General features: G+C 44.1%; 1 protein-coding gene across 8 annotated transcripts in view; it reads right to left on the reverse strand.

Moving 5' to 3' along the window:
• GRIP1 (glutamate receptor interacting protein 1) overlaps window positions 1-22,408 on the reverse strand; it is a 669,876-nt gene that overhangs the window by 16,113 nt on the left and 631,355 nt on the right. For all 8 annotated transcript variants that reach the window (XM_079775184.1, XM_079775181.1, XM_079775185.1 and 5 more), the window contains 3 exons: window positions 9,479-9,635; window positions 8,289-8,400; window positions 3,350-3,583 (listed from right to left, as the gene is read on the reverse strand). In XM_079775184.1, coding sequence (XP_079631310.1) covers window positions 3,350-3,583; window positions 8,289-8,400; window positions 9,479-9,635 — 503 coding nt within the window. The remainder of the gene's footprint in view (window positions 1-3,349; window positions 3,584-8,288; window positions 8,401-9,478; window positions 9,636-22,408) is intronic.

Below are 22,408 nucleotides of genomic sequence, written 5' to 3' on the forward strand. Positions count from 1 at the left end.
ACAAAGCACTAAACCATCAGTCCAGCTTCAACTTCCTCCCCATCCACACGGGAAGTGAGGCTTCAGTTCTGTTTGTTCTCGAGTGTCAGGAAGGTTGGCTAGCGATTTGGGCTCATGAGAAAGATGGACAACCGGACAACTTCAAGGAAGACCTGCCAGGACCTGGTGGAGCCTGAGACACAGCAAATGATGTGAAATGAACAAAACCGCTCAGACTCTGCCCCGAGTTCAGGATTTCTGAAGGTCTAAGGAAGAGAAGGAATGACTGGGAAGACTAGGTGGAACATGGGCGCAAACAATGAGAGTCCGGTGAAACCCAAGAAACTGAAAGACAAGCCCACACTCTGCTCTGCTGTACGAAGACGTTAGTCGTCCGTCACCAGGAGATGGGCTTTTCCTTTTGTCTTCCTCTCCAGGAATGGGGGTGGATACCTGCTCATCTGCGCCTCGCCTCCTGGTCAGCTTCTGGCGACAGTAAGAGACTGCAGGCGCTGGCTGGACAGGAATGGCCCACACTGTTCTCACCGAGACAGCTTTCCAAGTGCCAACGGCCACGAGAAAGACGGCCACCGGAAAGAACACAAACGTGTTCAGAATGGTGTGTTGCCCGCGTCCCCAGCCTCTCGCTTGGCTCTTCCCAGCTCCTGGGGAATTCCTCACTGGGTCCACTTAGCAAGTGCACCCAAGGGGCTCAGGGAACTGAAAACCAGCCCTCACTCCCTGTGTCAGGCTGGGCACTCCACCTTGGGGGAGTGTTCAACTTGAGGGAGGGGTGTGTTTCTAATTCCCCAGCCCCTTCTCTACACCATCACACGAGAGTCATTTTCACAAAGTTTTGGTGCAGGCTGGTGGTACCCAATGAAGGATCACTCAGGTCTGTCAACACGCCACTGTGCTTTTCCAAGGTCTCAGCGAATCGTCCAGAGTTCAAAAGGCACCTCCAGGCAAAGGTCTTGGCTTTGAGCGAAGTGACTTCTCCTGACCATTCCCCCCCGCCCCCCCTCCCCGACCACTTCAACATGGAAGGTTTCACAACCACCACGTGGATGGCCCATCAGAGCAACTGAAGTCACTTAGAAAAGAAGAGAGGCCTGAGATGTGAGCAAAAACCACTCAAAATCCCGTACAGTCGGGCAGCAGGTCCCGCCACTTCACCAGATCATATTAGGTGTCACATGATGCCCAGCCACCGTCTACTTTTCAGTCTTACTTTGTTTGAGGTCAGTTCAGAAGGAAGGGAATCTATGAGGGAAATGCACTGAAGTGAAGCGCATTGATTAGGTTAAGCGGGCCCACCCGTGTCTGTGATGGCGCGGCCTCCGGATCCACACACCGACACAGTTGCAGCCAGTCCTACCCAGCCACGCACTGCATGAAAAACTTTTAACAGGATCTATTTTCAGCACAGCCATCTTTTAACCTCAACTGTAACAATGTGCACATCCAATTCACCATCACAGCTGTGCTAAATGCCGCCAGTGTAGGAGGGAAGGGGAGACGGGCCTTTGGTATGGCTGGGCTATCGATACTTTTCCCTGGAGGAGACAGCTTCACTCCAGAAGAGAAGTGACTCTATTTTGTACTTGCTATTTCCCTGTATAGATGGGGATAGTAAATATCTGCTCAGGAGGGCTATTGGGAGGGGTATACACCGGTGACATGCAGCACACAGTAGGCACTCCATACATGTTGGTGTCCTTTTCCTCGGTGCTGAGGGCAGGTGGGTCAGAAGGAGCTCTCCTCTCCTGGGCATGGAGATTTAGAGAAGAGGGCAAGAGGGGAGGGAATTAGGAGGGGCCAGCCCTCTTCTTGACGAAGCAGAATTAGCACTGACTATGCAGCTTCTGCAATTGAAGACCCCGTGAGGCCTTCAGCCTCCTAATGGTGCTGTCATTAGTGTGTTAGGACATGTGAGAGGGGGTGAAGGCCGGTGATCACCGAACAGACACATCCTTTCAGGGTAACTGGATACACAACCTAATGTGTGGTATAGTCTACCCCTGGGTCACTACCCTAAAATGTCAGAAACTCCTTTGCTTTTCTGTAAAGTTCTGCAGTTCCTCATAAGGCACAGGCTCCTACTCAAGGCTCTGGTGATATGTAGGGATATTCTCATCCCCTCAGCACATCATAGTCTTGACATCCTTTGCACATGCGTTTTGCTATACTTAGAATGCTTCCCACTCTTCACCTCCCCACTCTCCACTTTCCTGCAGAGGCAACACCTGCTCCTAGGAAGCCTTTCCTATTCCTCTGTAGTGGGAAGGGCCCACCCTCTGTCCTCCAAGGCAGCCCAGTCCTGCTTCTATCATTGAACCTATCCCACCATCTTCCCACCATCTCCCAGAATGTCTCCCCATTAGACTACGTGCTTGCTGGGGATTCGCAACAAGATTCTTTAAGTGAATGGAATACCAAGTTCAGAACCCAACTTTCCACAAAGTCCTTTCTTTCACCATATGCTCTGTCAGCTGTAAAAGAAATAGCTACTTTTAATAGGTGGTTAGGGAAACCGAAGTCTTTAGAGGAAAAAAAGGAGTAGCTGGCCTGTCACCTCCTTTTAATCTGACATGTATTTGCTCTTCTGGGAAAGATAAATAATCTCTAGTTACTAGATTATTGACTACAGAGAGGGTCTTGGCTCTCAAGAAAAATGGAGTGAGATTGTAAGTATCCTTATGCATTAACAAGAACAAAGCATTCGTTCTACACAAGAAAACCAGAGACACCTCTCTACCACAGGCGTACTTGACAGTGGTTCCACAAACACTGCCACTCACATACGCCTTAAACGCTGCCGGCCGCTCAAGTTCAGCTCCGTGTGCCATTGTGGATTTTCTTCCATGAAGTAAAGCGAGGCAACTATCGTAGCAGAGATGGAACATCACCAGGCTTACCCTTTCCAAACCCAAGACATCCAAATCACCTTGAAGAGAACTTCATGCCCCTCAAATAATGTAGCCAGCTACTGATAAGTCCGCAGTTAAGGATTAAGCCTTCCCACATTACACCGGAAGCCCCTTTTGAGTCAAGCTAGGAGCATATACATTTAGGAAAATCCTTCCTGCCCTTCCCCGTGAATTTGGAATAATAGACCAATCATCAAAGCTCCATGTGACACTGGAGTCTTGAACTTTCGTAAGAAGATTTTGGCCACAAACACATGTTTTTTATTAATTCATTGCTTGAAATGTTGGGAGAACAAGCGAAGTCTCTGCCGATCTACCTTTAAGCCCTGGCTTCCTTCCTTGGCTGAGACCAAAGTGCAAGGTCATTATCATGCTTGCATCAGGCTATGCACAATGGCTACTAAGTGTGACCCCAAGGGAAGAGAAGAAAGCTTCCTGACCTTGTGCAGCTCCACCGGAGTTGGGGACATGATCTCCTTTATTTCTTGTTTCATTTTCCTCAGGGGGACCGACTTCCTGCCCACCTCTGAGGGCAGGGTGTTGCTCCGAGTTGTTTGGCTATAGTGTGGCCGCGAGCTGCTCCGTTCCTGGAAGCTGGCCTGTCGCCCCAGCTGACTGCGAGGTGTTGGGGCCTCGTGATTCAAACTCATCGTGCTCCCCGACATGATTGTTGCCTGTGGCATTGACAATTTTCAGAAACAATTAAGCCATGGACGAAGGAAGGAAAGGGTTTGGTTGCTCAACATTAAGCACATTTCTGCCTCTGCCCAGTCAAAATACAGTGTCTTCAGGGCATAACCAAAGACTGAAGGATGGATAAAGTCACCGAAGTATGAAAATCTGGGAAAAATGCTTTGTAAGTGCCATTTGTAATGCGCATCTCAAATCCAATTTAAGTACTTAAGCTGCTGGGCTTATTTAATCAGATACCACCCCTGGCAGTTCTGAGGCAAATTGAAAAGCTCTAACATTTGCTTACTGTAAACTACATTTTCAGCATTAACTTTCCACTGAGTGGGCTCTAACGATAGGATTCATGAGGCAACCTTCAATGTGTCTTGCAGAAATGAGCTAAGAACTTCTCATTGGAGACCAGGCTGCCTCTACTTGCAATGCTGCCTCTAGTCCCAGCTGGGAAAAACAATGGGCTAAAATGGAGCTATTGGTACAAGGACAAGAGCTGCTACTCAAAGCCCCTTGTCTATTGTCTTTCCTTTGGCCACTGGCCCTGGCCCAGAAGCTTGTAGTTCAGCTAGGTCTCCACATCATTTGTTTCTTAGAAATGGCCTTTGTGTAAGATCCCAAGAGAGGTTAAAGAGTAATGATTTATTATGCTACTTGGATTCAGCCCTTGTGCAGAAGCTGTGGCACCTGGATTGGATTTTACCAGTGAATTGGGATGTTACCAGTTTCGGTTTCAAATACGTTCTCTACGGAATACACCAGGAATAGCAAGCCTTGAAGATTAGTTCCCCAAAATGACTGAGTCACAGAGGGGAACAAAAAGAGCACTTGAAACCAGTATCGTGTTGGGGTAAAGTGAAATTGGTGAATCTGCCGGAAATCCTGGGAACAAAAAACAGGTTCCATATGCTGTGCCACTGGCTGCAACTCCACGTAGTGGTTTGTAGGAATACTGATGCTAAAAGCAACAGAAGTGTAATCTGTTGAGTCCTTTGAAGGTATTCACCCATTTAAGCCTCACAACAACTTTATGAAAGAAACACTATTATTCCTCCTAATTTACAGATGAGGAAACTGAGGCACAAAGAGGGTGACTTACCCAAGGCAACATAGGTAGTAAATGAGCCAAGGGCACTACCTAAAATTATAGATCAGGAGGAAACGCTGCAAAGTGGGTAGAGTTTTCATTTTTATCTAAGGTTTTATAAGTCCAAATTCACCTGGGGTCCAACTCTAAATATACCTCCAACAAGATCTTTGCATGGCAGCCAAATTTTAATGCTCTTGTGCACATATCTACATCTCTGTTGAAAAGGAAATAAGAAAAATAATCTTTTACTAATATCCTAACTAGATCAGTTTTTAAATGATAATTTTGAAAAAGTAAATGTAAAAAAACCTTTCTGGTCACTGAACATTAACATGTGCTAAATACCACTTATATACACGTGTGTATCTAGAATATCATTTCATTATTATATCTTCCCATTTCAGTTAAGGCAAGGGATGCCTGGATAAGTTAAGCAACTTGCCCACGAGTCTTGGATTGCAACCTTCGCAATCTGACTCCAGATTTTATTCTTGGCTACCAGGGTGTGCAGCTTCTCAGCCAAATATTAGGTTGAAACATATAAAACTGACCTTCTCAGTCGATTAAACCCTAATATTTAAACCAGTATGAATTACCCATATTTTGGTTTATTTCAGATATATTCCTTTCCAAATAAAACTTTTCAGTGACCAGCTTTATGGGCATCCTGGGACATCCTTTTATTTAATGGTACTTAACTCACATGGATCATTTTTTTGTTGTTTAATCTACTGTAACGGACAGCTCTCTGGCTGTGGGGACCATCTACCTATTATTGTTTTTGCCGACTTAGACTAGTTATTTGCTTTTATTAACATCTAATTTTTACATTCATTTTTTTTCGTGGGACCAACAGAAAACATGTTGGAAATAAAATACTTAATCACTGCAACTGGGAAATAAGTTTGCTTTGATAAGCCTTAGTCATGCGCAAGTTACAAACTGGTCTAGAAGGGGTTCTGATGGGAGCAAGGACACATTCTCAAAAGGTCCTTAGTTCAAGTTGATGGCTTGGTTGCTTTGTTTAAAATGAACTTCAATTGAATCAGTGACATCTCTGAAGCAATATAACAATTAAAACACAAACACATGAACTACAATAAAAAGTTAAAAAATATTTTAAATTTTCTAGGATTTGTTTGGGCTCCAAGAGTTATTTATTGCCTTTTTTTTATTTTGCATAACTCGTAATTTACAATTATAATTTCCTCTTTTCTACATTATCAATGAGATAACTGGTATGTACAAACAACTTAGAAGAGATACGTTCAAGAGTTCTCTATCTGACGTTTAAACCTTCTTTCTGTATTAGGCAAAAAGTAAAAGCAGTGTTCATTAATCAAATAAATGGCAAAAATAATTCATTTCTATTGGACATTTAGTAAGTGCTATATAAATATTCGCTCATTATAAACCCCATATTTTAAAGAAAGAGATATATCTGATAAGACATATTAAGTAACTTGTCCAAAGTCTTAGTTAGAAATTTTCTTTTTTGTTAAAACTATACTTTTTTTCAGTGCTCAAGTTGAACCTAAATTATTGCTAACAATGGGGAAAATGACTAGTATAATTTTTCTTTTCATTTCAATTGTAGTCACTTCAACTTAGTTAATCTACATTTGTTACAGTTATAGTGCATTTTAACTTTTTAAAATATATTTTATTGATTTTTTTTTACAGAGAGGAAGGGAGAGGGAGAGAGAGTTAGAAACATTGATGAGAGAGAAACATCAATCAGCTGCCTCCTGCACAACCCCTACTGGGGATGTGCCCGAAACCAAGGTACATGCCCTTGACTAGAATCGAACCTGGGACCCTTGAGTCCACAGGTCGATGCTCTATCCACTGAGCCAAACTCATTAGGGCTGCATTTTAACTTTTACAGTGGAAATAAATTTATATGCATGAACCTAGCTCAAATAATATTTTTTTTGCATAGTTAGGGTTTGCAATCAAGGGATCAGAGTTCATTTAAACTAATAAATGAATGTGTTATTGTGATAAAAGTGTAAATAAGACTCTAATTTATGGTTTGCCAATTATTCTTTCTAGTTGAGGACTTTAATTTCTCTTTGGCTGATAAACTCAGCCCATTTCCCTTCTGGATTTCTAATTTCAAAAGCCACACCTGCCTGAAGTTACATTACAGAAGACTGGCAGGCTGTTGCAGTATAACCTTTATGCTGACGGGTATTGTTTTCATTAGATCACTCAATTTTGGTGTGAAAAACACATATTGTGTTTTACATCATTTGCATTTTACCTAATATAATAGAATATTAGAAGGATAGTTGCTTCTACAAAAAAACCATCAAAATGCAAAAGGCACGTGAGCCAAACACATGCTTACAAAAGCAGGAGCATGTTCAGGAATTGTGAACTGAGCTCATCATTCAGTTTAGGCCCGGTAAGGAAGTGGTAAAAGTTTAAATAAGCCAGCTGACGCTTAAGCATTCTACACTTTTGGAAAGTTGCATGAAAAGGAATTAATTGCTACCATTTCAATGTATTCAAGATTGATCGGATTATCCATCTCCAGGTCCTTTAACCATGCTCGGAAGCTGAAATTCATGCCAGGTAATACTATGATGTTTATAAATTCAAATTAATATTTTTGTTTACAATTCTTTTTGCAGATTCACACAAAATATCCACACATGCAACTGGGAAGCAAAATAATATAAAGATGAGTCATCATTTTAAAATTGCAAGAGTTCCACCCAGTTTTGCCATTCACATTCCTTATGGTGACTTGGGGACCTCGTATGACATCAAAATAAAAATGAAACTTTTGCCACTTTAATTTTTTACAGCTTAGAAAATTTAAAAGAACATAAAAGGAAATAGTCCAGGACTTCCCAGACCGAAGTGTGAATACGTCAGCAAATTCATGGCTTTGATTAAAGAACTCGGCAGGAGCTCAGCTACGACACTCCATCTCACCGCGACCCCTCACGTTCACACTAAATTAATACGGGATCGGAATTTTCAATGAGCAGCAAAGCACTGCGTAACCTTCTGGCTGCTTAGCCCACAGACTGGCCTTTTTGCACCAGCTGCGTCGCCATCTATTTGGAAGGACAAAACAAAAGAACATACAATTTCCTCTTATGTTCCGCTTCACGATCAAATTAATTTCTATACGGGGTACAAATGAAAACATGCCAAAGAAACCTTTCTAAAGCGACTAAGGGGATGAGATGCGCCACTTGCTGGGAGACAGAGCTGCCTCCTTAGCGATTCGGTGGCAAACAGGTACAGTCGGGGTTAGCAGGGAGCGATGGCGGAAGCCACAAGTCAGTCAGCTCAGGTGGGGGTGGGGTGAAAATGGGGAAATCAATATGTTTTTAACTGCATTGTATCAAATCAAATTGCTGTCCGGAAGGCAAGGAGGGCAGGGGAGGCAGCTTCACAAGCAAAAATATAAACAGAAAGGGTAGCTACCAAGAGAGTCATGTTTCTCAAAGACACACGCCTGTCGGCTTTCTCCTGTGGAAAGGGGTTAAAGCTTTTAAATGAACTGGTGTGATCAATGCCAACTCAGAAGGACCAAAAATAATGAACGTAGAAACAATCAAAGTCAGGAGCGGGACCGAGGCTACCTCAAGCTCTCGCAGGATCCCCGATTGCCCGCAGGTCTCCAAATCCTCCAGCGCCTGGGACCAGAAGTTTTCCTCCTGCTCCGCCTCCGCGCCATCAGGAGCCCCGGTGAAACTGCCACCAAAAAAACACAGCCTTGGTTACGGCGATGTCGCTAGATTGGGTTTTTCCCCCTGTATCCAGAATCTCACTCCTTCATCTCACACACGCAAAAACCCCACAGGCATTGTGGGTTTGGCTTTCTTCCAACTGCGGCCTCTAAATAGTGCTGGCTGGGCGTCAGGACGCTGGAGGAAAGGCTAGAATGAGAGGAGGCCCGTGGTCTTGCTCACTGAACTTCAGAGTGCTCGCGGCCACCGCCGAATGAGCTGCATTAACGTGGCGTTTGTGCGGGAATATCTTCCAACTACTATAGCTGCAGGGGAAAAAGAAGTCAAACTTTTTTCTGAGAGAGGAAAGGTTTTCCCACCCTATGGTAAACACAGTGTGTAGGTCAGTGATTTTCAACCAGTCTGCCGCAAGAATTCTTAACCCTATTTAGTCAGGGGCACTGACCTCTTTTCCCTTAGATTGTCAAAGACAGAATGGCAACAGCCAACACAACCATAGCCGTCCGGTGTGAATAAATCAAAATGACACCTTCTTTTTTTATTTTGTCAGATCGGCAAAAAATATATTTTTGGGTGTGCCAAAGAATTTTAGTAATTAATTGATGTGTGCCACGAGATGCAAAGGGTTGAAAATCACTGGTATAGATCGAGTAAGTGCTATCATTTTTTATAAATTTCCTTAAAGTATTTTGGTAAGGGACACAATGCTAAAATATATCTTAGCAAAAAATATGGGACCCTAGGTGTACCTTTTAAAAAAATAAAAGTTGATGTGAAACTACCTTTCAAATGAAAGGAGAGGGAATTAGTCACAGAGTGAGGCGACGGTTTTTAGAAGTAGATTTCCCCCACGCGCTGTTGTTTTCTTTAGGGGACACAGCGCCTGCCCTGCTGTGCGGTGGTGGGCCCGACTCCCCCTGGGCAGCACAAGTGTTAGAATCCTGCCACGAGGCCAGCATGGCCGATTCTAGCAGCTTCAGGAAGCCAATGCTGCAAACATGCGCCAATGGACGTAGAGAGGTTCAGATCTGGCCCCCCAAACACGAAGCAGTCGGGACAGGGCCACGGTAGATGAGCCTTACCCGCTGACCGTGGAGCGGTCCCAGTCTTCGTTACTCAGCCCCACATCTGGGTACGTCTGGCTCCGAGGCTTAGTGACTGGGGACAAGCTCCCTCTCTGCTTCGCGCTCCTCCAGTCGTAGGTGTTGAAGTTGTATCCCGAGGCCTGAAAGCCGGGGCCTGAAAGCAAAGACAAGGCTTTCTCTTCTGCCCCTGAGCGCCTCCAGCGAGGTCTGTTTACCAACTTGCCTTTTTCTGTGGTTTCCATTCGTTTGTTCAAGGAGGCTGACTTTAATGGAATTTGGGATCATAAAGGCCATCAAGATAACACTGAAGTCTTACACTGAAAATGTATCCACACACATTAGCCAATTGATTTAACAACATCCATGAGGTAAGACCTTAGACCCAAGCAGGAGGGGCCGCTGCGCTGGGCTTGTGCTTTATGTAGCTCCTGCCCTACTGTATCTGGGCAAGAAATCTATTGGGCCAGGGGGATATGCCCAGCAGACTTATATCCAACCCCTTGCAGAGCAAGATCCAGAAAGTCAGAATCCTGAATTTCCTGCCCAGACAACCTCCGAGCTATGTGAGGGCTTCGTACCCAAGTGTGGCCTTCTGGGAGTGGAATTTGCCACCAGATGTAGGTTCCAGGCCCAAGAAGTGGCCAAAGGAGCTGCTAGTTGCCGGTGTGTGGACAGAGCTTGGATATATGGGCTGCGGGCACAAATGTTAGGGATGGGCCTGAGGATTACTTAGTCCAATGAGAAATGTCATTGTTAGCAAGCAGAGGGGTCAAAGAACAGCAACAACCATAACAACAGCGAGCACAAAGGGGATATTCATTCTGCACCCAGAACTTCATTACAGGCTTTCTTTGTATAGATAGCCTTTATGTATTCTTCTGAACCGTCTTTGAAAGTAGGTACTATCACTATTTGCATTTTACAGATGAGGATACTAAAGACTCAGAACAGTGGTTCAAGTATCTAGGACTATTTGCATAATTTCTTGGGGGTTCCAGTCACACATTTGGGAGAGTCAGCTTGCAGATCATCAAGTTGCACATACACTCTCCCCAAAACCAACTTGGCTGAGAAAGCACCAGGAGTCTGAGGTCTCGCAGCTCTCCCTCTCCCTCCCCTCTCACAGTTTTTCTGTCTCTTTACAAAGGAATGACATTTATCATCCACCTCAAGCCTTTGAAGGAGCTTGGGCCTGGGATAGCAATAATCTAGAGATAATTGGGAAAGACTTGCTCCTGCACCCTGCTGGTGTGGCTCAATGGTTGAACCAGGAGGTCACGGTTCAATTCCCAGTCAGGGCACATGCCTGGGTTGCAGGCTTGATTCCCAGTAGCGGGTGTGCAGGAGGCAGCCGATCAATGATTCTCTATCATCATTGATGTTTCTCTTTTTCCCTCTCCCTTCCTCTCTGAAATCAATTAAAACATTTAAAAAAGAGAAAGGCTCACTCCTGAGGGAAGGTCTCTGAGGAGCAGGGCTTTATGTCAACCAAACAGACTCAGGGCCAGGCTTTGACCCTCTCCCATCCATCAGCCGCTCTGCATCTCAGAGTCAGAGGTCAGAGTGTGGGGCGGTGGGTACTTCAGTATGTTCACGTGAATTACAAATGAAGATTGACTTCCTCTCTGATGAGGAGTTAAGTCTGATTAGCTTGATGGGTGAGACAGTGAGGGATATTTTTGGCAATTAGCTTATACAATGGACATTGTCTTAGAATCTGAGCTAAATTTTGGGCTCTGTACTTTGACAAAATGTATTATAGCATATTTACAGTAAACAGGGAAATTCTAGTCTTTGCAGGTATTTAAATTGGGGGAGGAAAACCTTTAGATGGCAACTGTAAATGTGTGAGGGGTTCTGCAGTTTTTCAAAATTCCTCTGGGGGTTCAGTGGGAGAGCAGGGGCTCATTGCAGGTCTGACTCTATAGCTTGTGCTTTAGCCACTACAGCTCCATTCACCCTTCAGGTTGTAAACATACATGTATGTGTGTTTACATGTGTGTACTGGATTGCAATAAAACATGGGTTTCTTACTGTGTTTAAAAACACTTAATAGCCAAGCCGGTGTGGCTCAATGGTTGAGTGTCGACCTATGAACCAGGAGGTCATGGTTCAATTTCCAGTCAGTGCACATGCCTGGGTTGCGGGCTTGATCCTCAGGGTGGGGCATGCAGGAGGCAGCCCATCAATGATTCTTTCTCATGTTGATGTTTCTATCTCTCTCTCCCTCTCCCTTACTTTTAGAAATCAATAAAAAAAATATTAAAAAAAAACACACACAAAAAACAACAACAAAACCCCCCACTTAATATAGCAGATAGGCCTCGGCCTATTTTCACATCCTGTTAAATGACTGGACCATGGAAGATGACTGTCTCCACAGCACCCCTGCTTTGTCTTTCTCATTCATGTCCCCTCCACTTGTCAGATGGCACAGTGCCATCCTTCCTCTGGGTTACAGTGGGAGAAAGCAGGATGTCCAGAAGACAATGCTCTGATGACACGATCTGATCTCAGGAGTGCCCACAGCCGCAGGATGGAGCGTCCACGAACCTTCTGCTTTAGGACACCAAGGATTATAAGTCCTCGGAGCCGGGGAAAGATCTACAGTTCAATATCCCATTTTCTTTCCTGGATAACTGCAGGAGTGTGGCTAGCCACGTGGGAAGAAATCTTGCGTGATGTGCAGTTTTCTGTCAGAAGTGGTGGATGAAGGGGACACACGTGAGTCCCTTCTAGAAGGGGAGTGACCAGCAACACTGCATCTCTCCCGGCTCCTCTGACAGGCAATCTGTTTCCTCTTTCCGACCAACCAACCAGCCGCCAGGTACAGGAAGTCTCACTTTTTATGATACAAAAAGTGTTAGGAGAAGCCTGTACTTTTCTCAACCAGCTTAGACCTGCTGAGAGCCTAACGCTGTATGGTGGTGTCCTCCTGGGGTTACCCTTTCTGGTCAGCACTAACCCACTGGACCATTCTGTTCCCCAGGGAAATTCCAACAGGTTTTAAACTGGGCAAATTAATTATTTAAAAAAAAATTTTTTTATTGACTTCAGAGAGGAAAGGAGTGGGAGGGAGAGAGAGAGATAGAAACATCAATAATGAGAGAGAATCATTGATTGGCTGCCTCTTGCACGCCCCCTACTGGGGATTGAGCCCACAACCCGGGCATGTGCCCTCAACTGGAATTGAACCTGGGACCTTTCAGTTCGCAGGCCGATGCTCTATCCACTCAGCCAAACCAGCTAGGGTAGGATGAGCAGGTGTGCAGCATCGTCACTAGACAAACGCCACACTGGCGGGCACATGTATCTACACCAAGAATGCCTTGTCTTCATAAGCACTATTCAATCATTATTGCATTACAGAAAAGCAGGGCATGAAAAGGGGATAAAACTTGAATAGCTTCAAGTCAGGTATAGACCCAGAAGACTGGGGCCTGGTCCACTCTATGCTGGCACAGGACTGAAGTAAGAAAAGTCCTGGGTTCAAATCCCAGCTTTGCTACTTTCTCACCCTGAGGGCTTGGCCACTCACCTCAGGGACAATGACACATGTATCACCAGGCCGGTGAGAGAATGAAGGAGAAGAACGTATATGAACACTTATGAAAGTGCCCAGAACACAATGAGGTTTTCATGAACATAGATGTCCATGACTTTTATTATTTACTATGCTATTCAACGTCTCAAGATCTCAGTTTTCTCATTATGAAAGGGAGAGCAGGCAGGGAGGAGAGCCTCAGCATCACTCATTCAATACGTGTTCGAGTGTCTCCCAAAGGTCAGGTACTGTATGAGGAGCTGAAACGCAAAGACACTCTCAACTGCATGACTTAGAATATGCATGGGAGTGAGAGAAGGAGAAACAGTAATAGAAATAAGCATTCTAACAGCACAGAAGTGTTATCTTTTTAGTCTGAACACACTGATTACAAGAATGAGCCCTGTTTAGGGGTGGGAATGTGGGTCATGAAAGGTGCCATAGAAAGGTGACATCGAGCTTGGAATTGGAGGATGAGTTGGCCTCTACGGTAGGGCTACTGGGTAAGGCAGCATAAGCCCAGCAGGAGAGGCCAGGGAAGGCACAGTTAGGGTAAACCCCGCTCCCTGCCCTCATGTTCCATCAGCGAGTTTCTGCTGCACTCCCAACAAGGGAGCAGCATTCCAGGAATATTCCAAGAACATTCCTCTCACTACCTGTACTTACTCCTCCCCACAGGAGGAGCTGTGGTTACCTCATTGTCGAGTTTTGGGAAAGAGCACTGGGTGTGTACACTTGACCCCTCTTGGCTTTCTTTGGATTCATTCTCTCCCGCAGCTGCTGCTCTGGGACATAACAAAACTGGGTCCCACTCTTGGGCTCTCTGAGCTCAGAGGGGGCAGGGAGACCAAGACCATGCCATTAGCTGACCATGGCCATCAAACCCCCCCCCCCCTTTCCCCTCTTTATTCTTAGTAGTGGAATACCAGTTTTGGGATGGACATATTACTGCTCAGGATAAGACTATCTCTCTCCTAGCCTTTCTTGAAGTTGGGCTAACTATGTAGAACAGTCTGGCCAATGATATCTAAATGGAACTTCTGGAAGGTTCCTTACAACCCTCTGTCCTGCTGCCTAGAATGTCGATGAAATGGCTGGAGCTCCAGTAACCATCTTGGACCCTGTGATGGACCCTTGGACCCAAACCTAAGGATGGAAGCTGGGCGCTAAGCTTGGTAGAGAATACATACTCAAGAACATGGATGCTGTGAATTTTATACCAGCTCTGAAATGCTAACTTCTTTACGATCTAAGATACTAATGTTAGATTTTTAAGTTCTGTTCAGCTGAACCAATTTCAACTGTTTTCTATGTAGACTGACTTCCCCCTCATGTAAGTCTCAGTGTCTAGATTTGGGTTGGGGGTAGGGAAATAACCATCCTAATTCTGGCTGTGCTGCCAGTCCAGCTTTCCTAGGAAAAATAAAATGAACAAAAAAGTTATTTTAATCTGTAGCTGACTCCAATTTCTATTTTTTAACTGTTTTGCAACTGATAAAGGAAGAGGTGGATTATTACATCAAAACACTAGAGCTACGAAGGTATCGAGGACCACAGCTTGCTTAGCGAGCACTGAGATGTTCAGAATGTGTGCAGTGAAGATATTGCAATGAAACTAATAAAGTAGTTGAAGGACTCTGTGGTTTATTTTATATATATATATATATATATATATATATATATATATATATATATATACACATACTAGAGGCCTGGTGCATGAAATTTGTGCATGGGGGGGGAGGGGGTCCCCTCAGCCCAGCCTGGACCCTCTCCAATCCAGGACCCCTCAGGGGATGTCTGACTTCTGGCCAGGCCGAAACTGGAAGTTGGACATCCCTCTCACAATCTAGGACCGCTGACTCCTAACTGCTCACCTGCCTGCCTGCCTGATCACCCCTATCTGTCCCCGCTGCCAGCCTGATCACCCCTCACTGCCCGCCCCCCGCCCCCCTGCCGACCTGGTTGACCCATGCAGCCTGCTGGTCAGTCGTTTGGTTGTCTCTCGCTAACCCCCCTGCCAGGCTTGTTGCCCCACGCAGCCTGCTCTTCGGTTGTTACTGTGAGGGCATCATGACCAATTTGCATATTACCCTTTTATTAGTATAGATATTGATTTTAGAGAGGGAGAGAGAGAAAGAAACATCAATGACAAGAGTGAATCATTGATCAGTTGCCTCCTACACGACCCACACTGGGGATCAAGCCTGAAACTTAGGCATGTGCCCTGACCAGGAATTGAACCATGAACTCCTGGTTCATAGGTTGATGCTCAACCGCTGAGCCACACCACACGCGCAGGACTCTGTGTTTAAGCTAAGGACCTTTGACTTTATCCTAAAATAACAGAGAAACACCAAGAGAGTTTTTCTTAAAGGGAGTGGCAGTATTAGATTTAGTTTTCTAGGAATCATTGATAGTAATATGAAGTGGTAAGATACTCAGAGTAGGTGGTGAGGAAGTAAGTATTTCAGGCCTAATGAAAGTTTACAACAAAGGCAGTGGCCATGCAGACACATGAGATGCTAAGCTAGTAGGAGGTAGGAAGATGCCTGGTCCTGATGATACCATGGGCTACCTGCCTCCTCCAGGCTCTTTACTGCAGTGGGAGAAAAGCAACCCTGCATCTTGTTTAAATACCAACATTTCAGTTTTCTTTTATTTGGAGGTGAATTCAACCCCTAACTGATGCAGGTGGATGATGTTATTATGACTTAAAATAGGTGGAAATTAAGTTCCTGTAGAGGCCAGCTGGTTGCCTTGGTTGAGAAAAAGTTAGCAGGCCCTGAGGAATATCCCTTTACACCAGGAATCGAACTTAAAATTCACAGAAGAAATGAAATAAATGAGGCAGCCCAGGTGTGGGAAGAATCAACTGCCAGAAATATAGACTTTGTTTTAACGGAATGATGGTACAAATACATAAAATTAAAATATAAGCATGACACTGGAAACTAGATTTTAACTTCAAAATTGATAAAAGAAACACATTGAAAGATAGCAGTTCTAAAATTTATTTCCTAGGTAATTAGTCTTTCTTTTTAAAACTAGAGGCCTGGTGCATGAAAATTCATGCACTTGAGGGGGTGGTTCCTCAGTCTGGCCTGCCCCCTCTCACAGGCCAGGAGCCCTCAGGGGCAGGAGGCAACCCGGCGATCAGGGAAGGCGACACCCCCATCACACCTCTGTGGCTGCCACTGCCAGCAGCGCAAGCCTCGGCCGGCCCTGGTTACCTGAGCCTCGGGCGGCCCTGGGCGGCTGGGCAGCTGCCATCGGCGACTTGCCTGTGCCTCGGGCCGGCCCTGGGCGGTTGGGTAGCCGCCATCCAAGGATTGCCTGTGCCTCGGGCTGGCCCTGAGAGGCTGGGGGGCTGTGAGGTCTGGGGGACTCTGGAGGCAGGCGCGCGGAGCTGCCGGACCTGCATGGGGGCGGGCCCGGCCGTGCCACATGCCTGCCACCCTGGCGGGGCTGAGGGGACTGGGTGCCGCCATCTTGTGGCTGTGGGTGCCACCATCTTTGAGGGCGTGGCAGTCAATTAGCATATTCCCTCTTTATTAGATAGGATAAAAAACCTTTTTCTTTTTTCTTCCCTTCTTCTGCCCTCTCTCCCATTTTTCCTTTCCTTTCCTTCTTTCCCTCTCTTTCTCTCTCTCTTTCCCTTTCTTTCACATCTAGGTTTTCATATCTGGTTTTATACTTTGTATCATAATGTTAGGTATGTTATGGACTAATTGTATCCCTCCAAAATTCATTTGTTGAAGCCCTCAACCACAATGTGACTGTATTTGCAGATAGAGCCTTTAAAAAGATAATTAAGTTAAATGAGGTCATAAGGGTGGGGCCATAGTCCAATCTGATTGGTGTCCTTATAAGAAGAAGAAATGTAGACATGTGCATACCAGGGATGCACACATACAGAGGAAAGGCCATGTGAGGACGAATGAGAAGATGGCCATTTGCAAACCAAGGAGAGAGACACCTCAGGAGAAACCAATCCAGCTGACATATACTTTTGTTGTTGTTAATCCTTACCTGAGGATATTTTTTTCCATTGATTTTTAGAGAAAGTGGAAGGGAGGGAGGGAGGAAAGAAGGAGGAAGAGAGAGAGAGAGAGAGAGAGAGAGAGAGAGAGAGAGAGAGAGAGAGAGAGAGAGGGAGAGAAACATTTATGTGAGAGAGATGCATCGATTGGTTGCCTCCTGCACGTGCCACTCAGTCTGTGGTATTCTGTTATAGCAGCCCAAGCACACTAATACAAGGTAAGAGATTCAGTCTAGATTCCTTTCAACTCAAAGTAATGTTAAGTTTTATTCATTTGCTTAATGGAAAATAGGTCTTCACAAATGTAGGTACTTCTGAAAGTTGATGGACTCTTGGTAATGACACTTATTTTTAGGGTAACCATACTTCAGGTATTTGTAAAATTCTGACACTCCAATATTATGCAATGGTTTTTCAGTGCCACAGTGTTGTGCAGATTAATATCTTCCATTTAGCTCTTAATTCTCACTCAGTATTACTTTAGAAAAGTGCACTAACTAAACAAAGGCTCATGTTCATAAGGTTTGAAATCGGAGAATGGTTTTGGAATTCAATCTTCAACTCTACAATTTAGGACTGTAGCTCCTGCCGTTGCTTCATTTTTTGGAGCCAATTTTAGTCTAGCAAAGCAAGTCAGATAATTCCTTGCCAAATTGTTTCCTAAAGACCCAATTTTGTTAAAAATGAGAAAAATCAAATCATATGTTTGTGTAACTATTTGTAACTGTTCCTGCCAAGAACGATGTAAGGTGTTTGGATGAGACTGTGGTTTGAAAATGGCGGCGCCGCTCTCCTTTCTCTCAGAAATCACCTCAAATCAAAAAGGGATAAAAAAACACACAGAAAGTGAACTCCATCTTTGGCAATACTAGAATCTCAAACCATTATACACCAGAGATGTTACCCAATTCTGTGAAAGTCTAACAGGGCATGGGGGGTTCTGGTAAGAAGCCAAGAGGAGACACCTATGGCCAGAGCTTTCCGAGAAGGCCCAGTCCTCCAAGTCAGGGACCAAATGAAGCAAACCCACAATGCTTTGCTTGGAGCTCTAAGGGCTGCACCGACTAGGGCAGCAAGTGCCATGGCACTAGGGTAAAGCTGGGGAGCTGGGCTGAAAGACAACACCTACGGATGTGCCAGAGGCTGCAGGAAGCAATCTATCAGTGAGGCGGGCTAGCAAAGAGGGCTCCTGCACTGCTGGCAGTCTGCAGAGGAGGAATGCACTCACCACAGATACTGGGAACAGGGTAAGTTTTGCTAGCCTGGAGCACAGCTTGGGCTCTTCTGTCTTAAAACCTCTTGCAAATTTCCAAATCAGGAGGAAGTCATCTCATTCAAATATGAGCAATAATTTAAAAGAAATCGGTATACCAAGTTAATATCAGAGGGAGGGAGGGAGGGAGGGAGAGAGAGGGAGAGGGAGAGAGAGAGAGGGAGGACAGAAAAACAAAGCAATAGCAGATGAAAGATACTCATGAGAAAATGGCTGCCATGGAGCAAGTGATAAATATAACCAAATGTATCATCTCAAAATTTAAAAAATACAAACTGAAACCATCATCTCTCTAATAGAACAAAGCAGAGATATAAGAGGGCCAGGAAAATTGGGCAAGGCAAGGCAATAGAAGGAGTGAAACATAAGCTTGTAGAGACCAGAAAAGAAATGGAAGAGAGAAAAAAATCCCCGCCCCCCCCCCCCCCCAACATGGGGAAAATACTGCTGAGTGTCTGGCTCTGTGCTACTCTCTGTGTGGACCATGTGGTGCCACATTAAAGGACAGTTGGATCTCTAGCTGTACATGTTGGTTTCTATTATTAGTCATCACCATCTTTATGAGAACTACAAGGAAGCATGGAAACAAATGAATTATACACCCAATTCAAGTCATAAACAGAAAAAAACCTCTAAGAACACAATACAGTTAATCAAATTAAAAGCAAAAATTTATTTAAAAAAACCAGAGTGGAACTAATAAGTAAATGCAAGAGTCAGTGTTTTGGGGAAAATACTAAATAAAATAAACCATTAGCAATAGAATCAGAGTGAAAAAACCATAAATACACCAAATATGGAACAATATTGAGGATATAATTCTAGAAACCTAGAATATAAAAATAATCAAACAAGAGATTACTTAATTGTATGCAAATATATATGAAAACCAGGATAAGACAATTTTTTCCCCGAGAGAATACAAATGATAAAAATGACCTCTAGAGGATTCAGCAATCCTACTTCTGACAATATATATCCAAAATAAATGAAATTGGTATCTTGAAAAATTCTATTCATTCCCATGTCATTGTAGCATTATTTATAACAGCCAAGATATGGAAACAACCTAAGTGTTTGTCAGATGAATGGATTTAAAAAAAAAAGAAGAAGTAAAACTTATAGGAACCAAGAGGAGAATGTGGCTGCCCTGAGCTGGGGAAGGGGAGAAATAGAGAGATAGAGAGATGTAGGTTTAAGGATAAGATGAATAAATTCTGGCGATTTAATATACAGCATGGCGACTATAGTTAATGATACTATTTTGTAATATTCTTTAAATTTGCTAAGAAAGCCATTGCTAAGGTATTCTAACCACACACACACACATACACACACACACACACACACACACACACACACACACGGTAACTATGTGAGGTAATGGATATGTCAATCAACTCGATGGTGGTAATCATTTCACAATATACATATATATGTATGTAAAATCATCACATTGCACACTTTAAATATATGCAATCTTGTCAATTATACATCCATAAAGCTGAAAAAATGAACTCAGAAGAGAGAAATATCTAAAGATATGATAAGGCAGAAATGTAACTACCTGAGTTGAGAGTCAAGAATTACAGACAACACAAGACCCTCACTGTCTACGAGAATGACAGAGTCCAGGCACCAACAAATCTCCGCTTGTATTGACGGACCTTTGCTAAATCCAAGGAAAGCAACTGTAAGGTTTTCTCAGAGTTAGAAGGAGGGATAACTAAGACAAGGGGGCCAAAAGCGTACGATTTTGATAAGGCAGAAGGGCATGAATATAGAGCATGGGGACTGGAAGAAGCTGACCCAGAGGCTGACTAGAAAAAGTTTGCATCCTAGCCACACTCTAGAATCGAGAGTCATCCCATTGTGAGACTTCTTTGAACACGTTTCTTCTTTCTCTACCAGCTTTGATTACTCCCTCCTTTCCCCCTTTTCATTGGCTACGTAATGCTTTGCACTGTTGGCCCTTCAGATGGGTAACCTCTTCCATGAGAACAAGGACCACATCTCATTTGCCCAACATTGTATGCCCCCTATACTGACCTTACGCTGTGCCAGCCATTTCTTATTTGCTGAATGAATGAATGGGGGCAAGCTTGACATTTTGGACAAAAGCAGATAACAATAAGGAATGTGGCTGCAGAGACACAGGAATCAACGGAGGTGCAACATCCTATTGGACATGAGCAACCACTGTAGACTTATAGGTGCAGTGAGAATCTACAGTCTTCCTAGGAAATGGTAGTCAGCTGAGAGACCGGAGGGACAGGTGGGAGAGATAATCTACATCTCACAGCATGATAGTCAACAGGGGAAAAAATATGGTTCTATGCCTTGTTTTTTTTTGAAAAGTTAATTGGTTTAACCCAATATCAGAAGTAAAGGGGAAAAAAACAGACTTTGAGTTCTTGGTAAAGAATAAGTTCAAAATGAGTGACAGATAGGATGTGACCATCAAAATTGTTAAATCAAGAGAGGCTGCACTGATAGGTTCTACAGTCTTCAGCGATGAAGGTGAAAGCCGTGAACTGCTCTGGCTGTCAGACGATTGTCTGACTTCCTTTCTGAGTGCTACACTTTAATAAGAATGGAGTTAAATTTGAACATGTTCAGAGGCTCCCAGGATGATAAAGATACTCAAAAGTAAGCTGCGCGAGGAACAGTTAGAGGAACTGGGGCTATTTTGCTCAGAGAAGGAAAGACTGGAAAGAGGCATGATAGCTGGCTTTGAGAATCTGAAGGGCTGTCAAGTGGAAGAGGCTTTTGTGTAGTTCTGAATGACCTCAAGGGCAGAACTAGCACTGATAGGTGGAAGCTACAGGCAGATAAATTTTCGCTCAATGCAGCTGAGGACTCAGAGACAGAGCTATGTTTGTGGAGAAGGGAGAGCAGTGAGGGAGCCCCTGTCTCTGGGGTCCTCCAGCCCCAGCCCAGGCAGTGTGGTCCTGCAGGAGGCTGGCCATGCACCAAGGGCTGCACTGGATGTCAGAGAGCTGACTTATAAATTCTCTCCCAATACTGAAATCCTGTGAGCAACAAGCCTTTTGACTTCTATGTTCATGATGGGAATCACTTGAGATTAATTTTGTGAAAGTGCTTTGTAAACACTAAAGTGCTTTACCAATATAAGGTCTTGTGACTCTTTTCTCATCACCTTGTAAGACTTCAATTCTGTTCCGATTGCCACTTTCTCTACTTATCTCTAATCTCTCTTCAACCTCATAAAGATTTCTAATTGGTAAATGCCAAATTTAACAGTATTGTGACTACTATTCCCTGTCTAGGATTTCAAATGTTCAAAGTGCTTTGTAAATAATAAATGATTCTTCATTTTTCACTAATGAGGCGAAGGCCCTCTATTGAGTATGCCGTTCGTGGTGCTGATCCTACGGTGTAAAGGGACGGGGTAGCTGAATTATTACACACCCACCTTGTGGGGTGGAATTCATTAAAGTCAGTAGCATGCTCACAAAATTTGGTGTAACAAAATAGTCTCCACATTAATAAGCAATCAACAAACACAGTAATAAATAAACCTCAGAGTCCACGCTGACACAACTCGGCTTATGCTCTTTGTCAGAGTGATGTCTAGTGGCCCACAAACTCTCAGGCAATGTGAGAGTTACCTGTTATTTGGTGGCATAGCTTACTTGTTTCAAGGCATTACGACTTAGAAAAATTAACCGCTAGATAAATAAATTCCCAAATCTATTTTGGGGTGTTCAAAATTTTTTTCCACCAAACTCTAATATCATCTCTAACAAGCAATGACTTGAGAGCTCTGAAATATTTATTTTCCTTTTTCTCCAAGGGATTTAGCAGAGAGTGACACAGGCAAAGACAAGTGGAGAGAAGAAAACCCGGGGAACCAGGAAGAGAGCAAACTGGATGTAGGCTCTCCTAAAAGTTAACCAAGTTACACAGCAACCCTCACACCCAAATGTATGTTCTCAAAACTGTTCATCTATTTCATCCTCTGGCTGACTTCCACCCAGTGCAGAAAGGGGATTCGGAGCTGAAATTTATACAAGGCAACACAGTGAAGATAAGCCTCAGATAGGA

This window comes from Cnephaeus nilssonii (assembly GCF_951640355.1).
Source record: "Cnephaeus nilssonii genome assembly, chromosome: 6".
In the NCBI taxonomy this organism is placed as follows: domain Eukaryota; kingdom Metazoa; phylum Chordata; class Mammalia; order Chiroptera; family Vespertilionidae; genus Cnephaeus; species Cnephaeus nilssonii.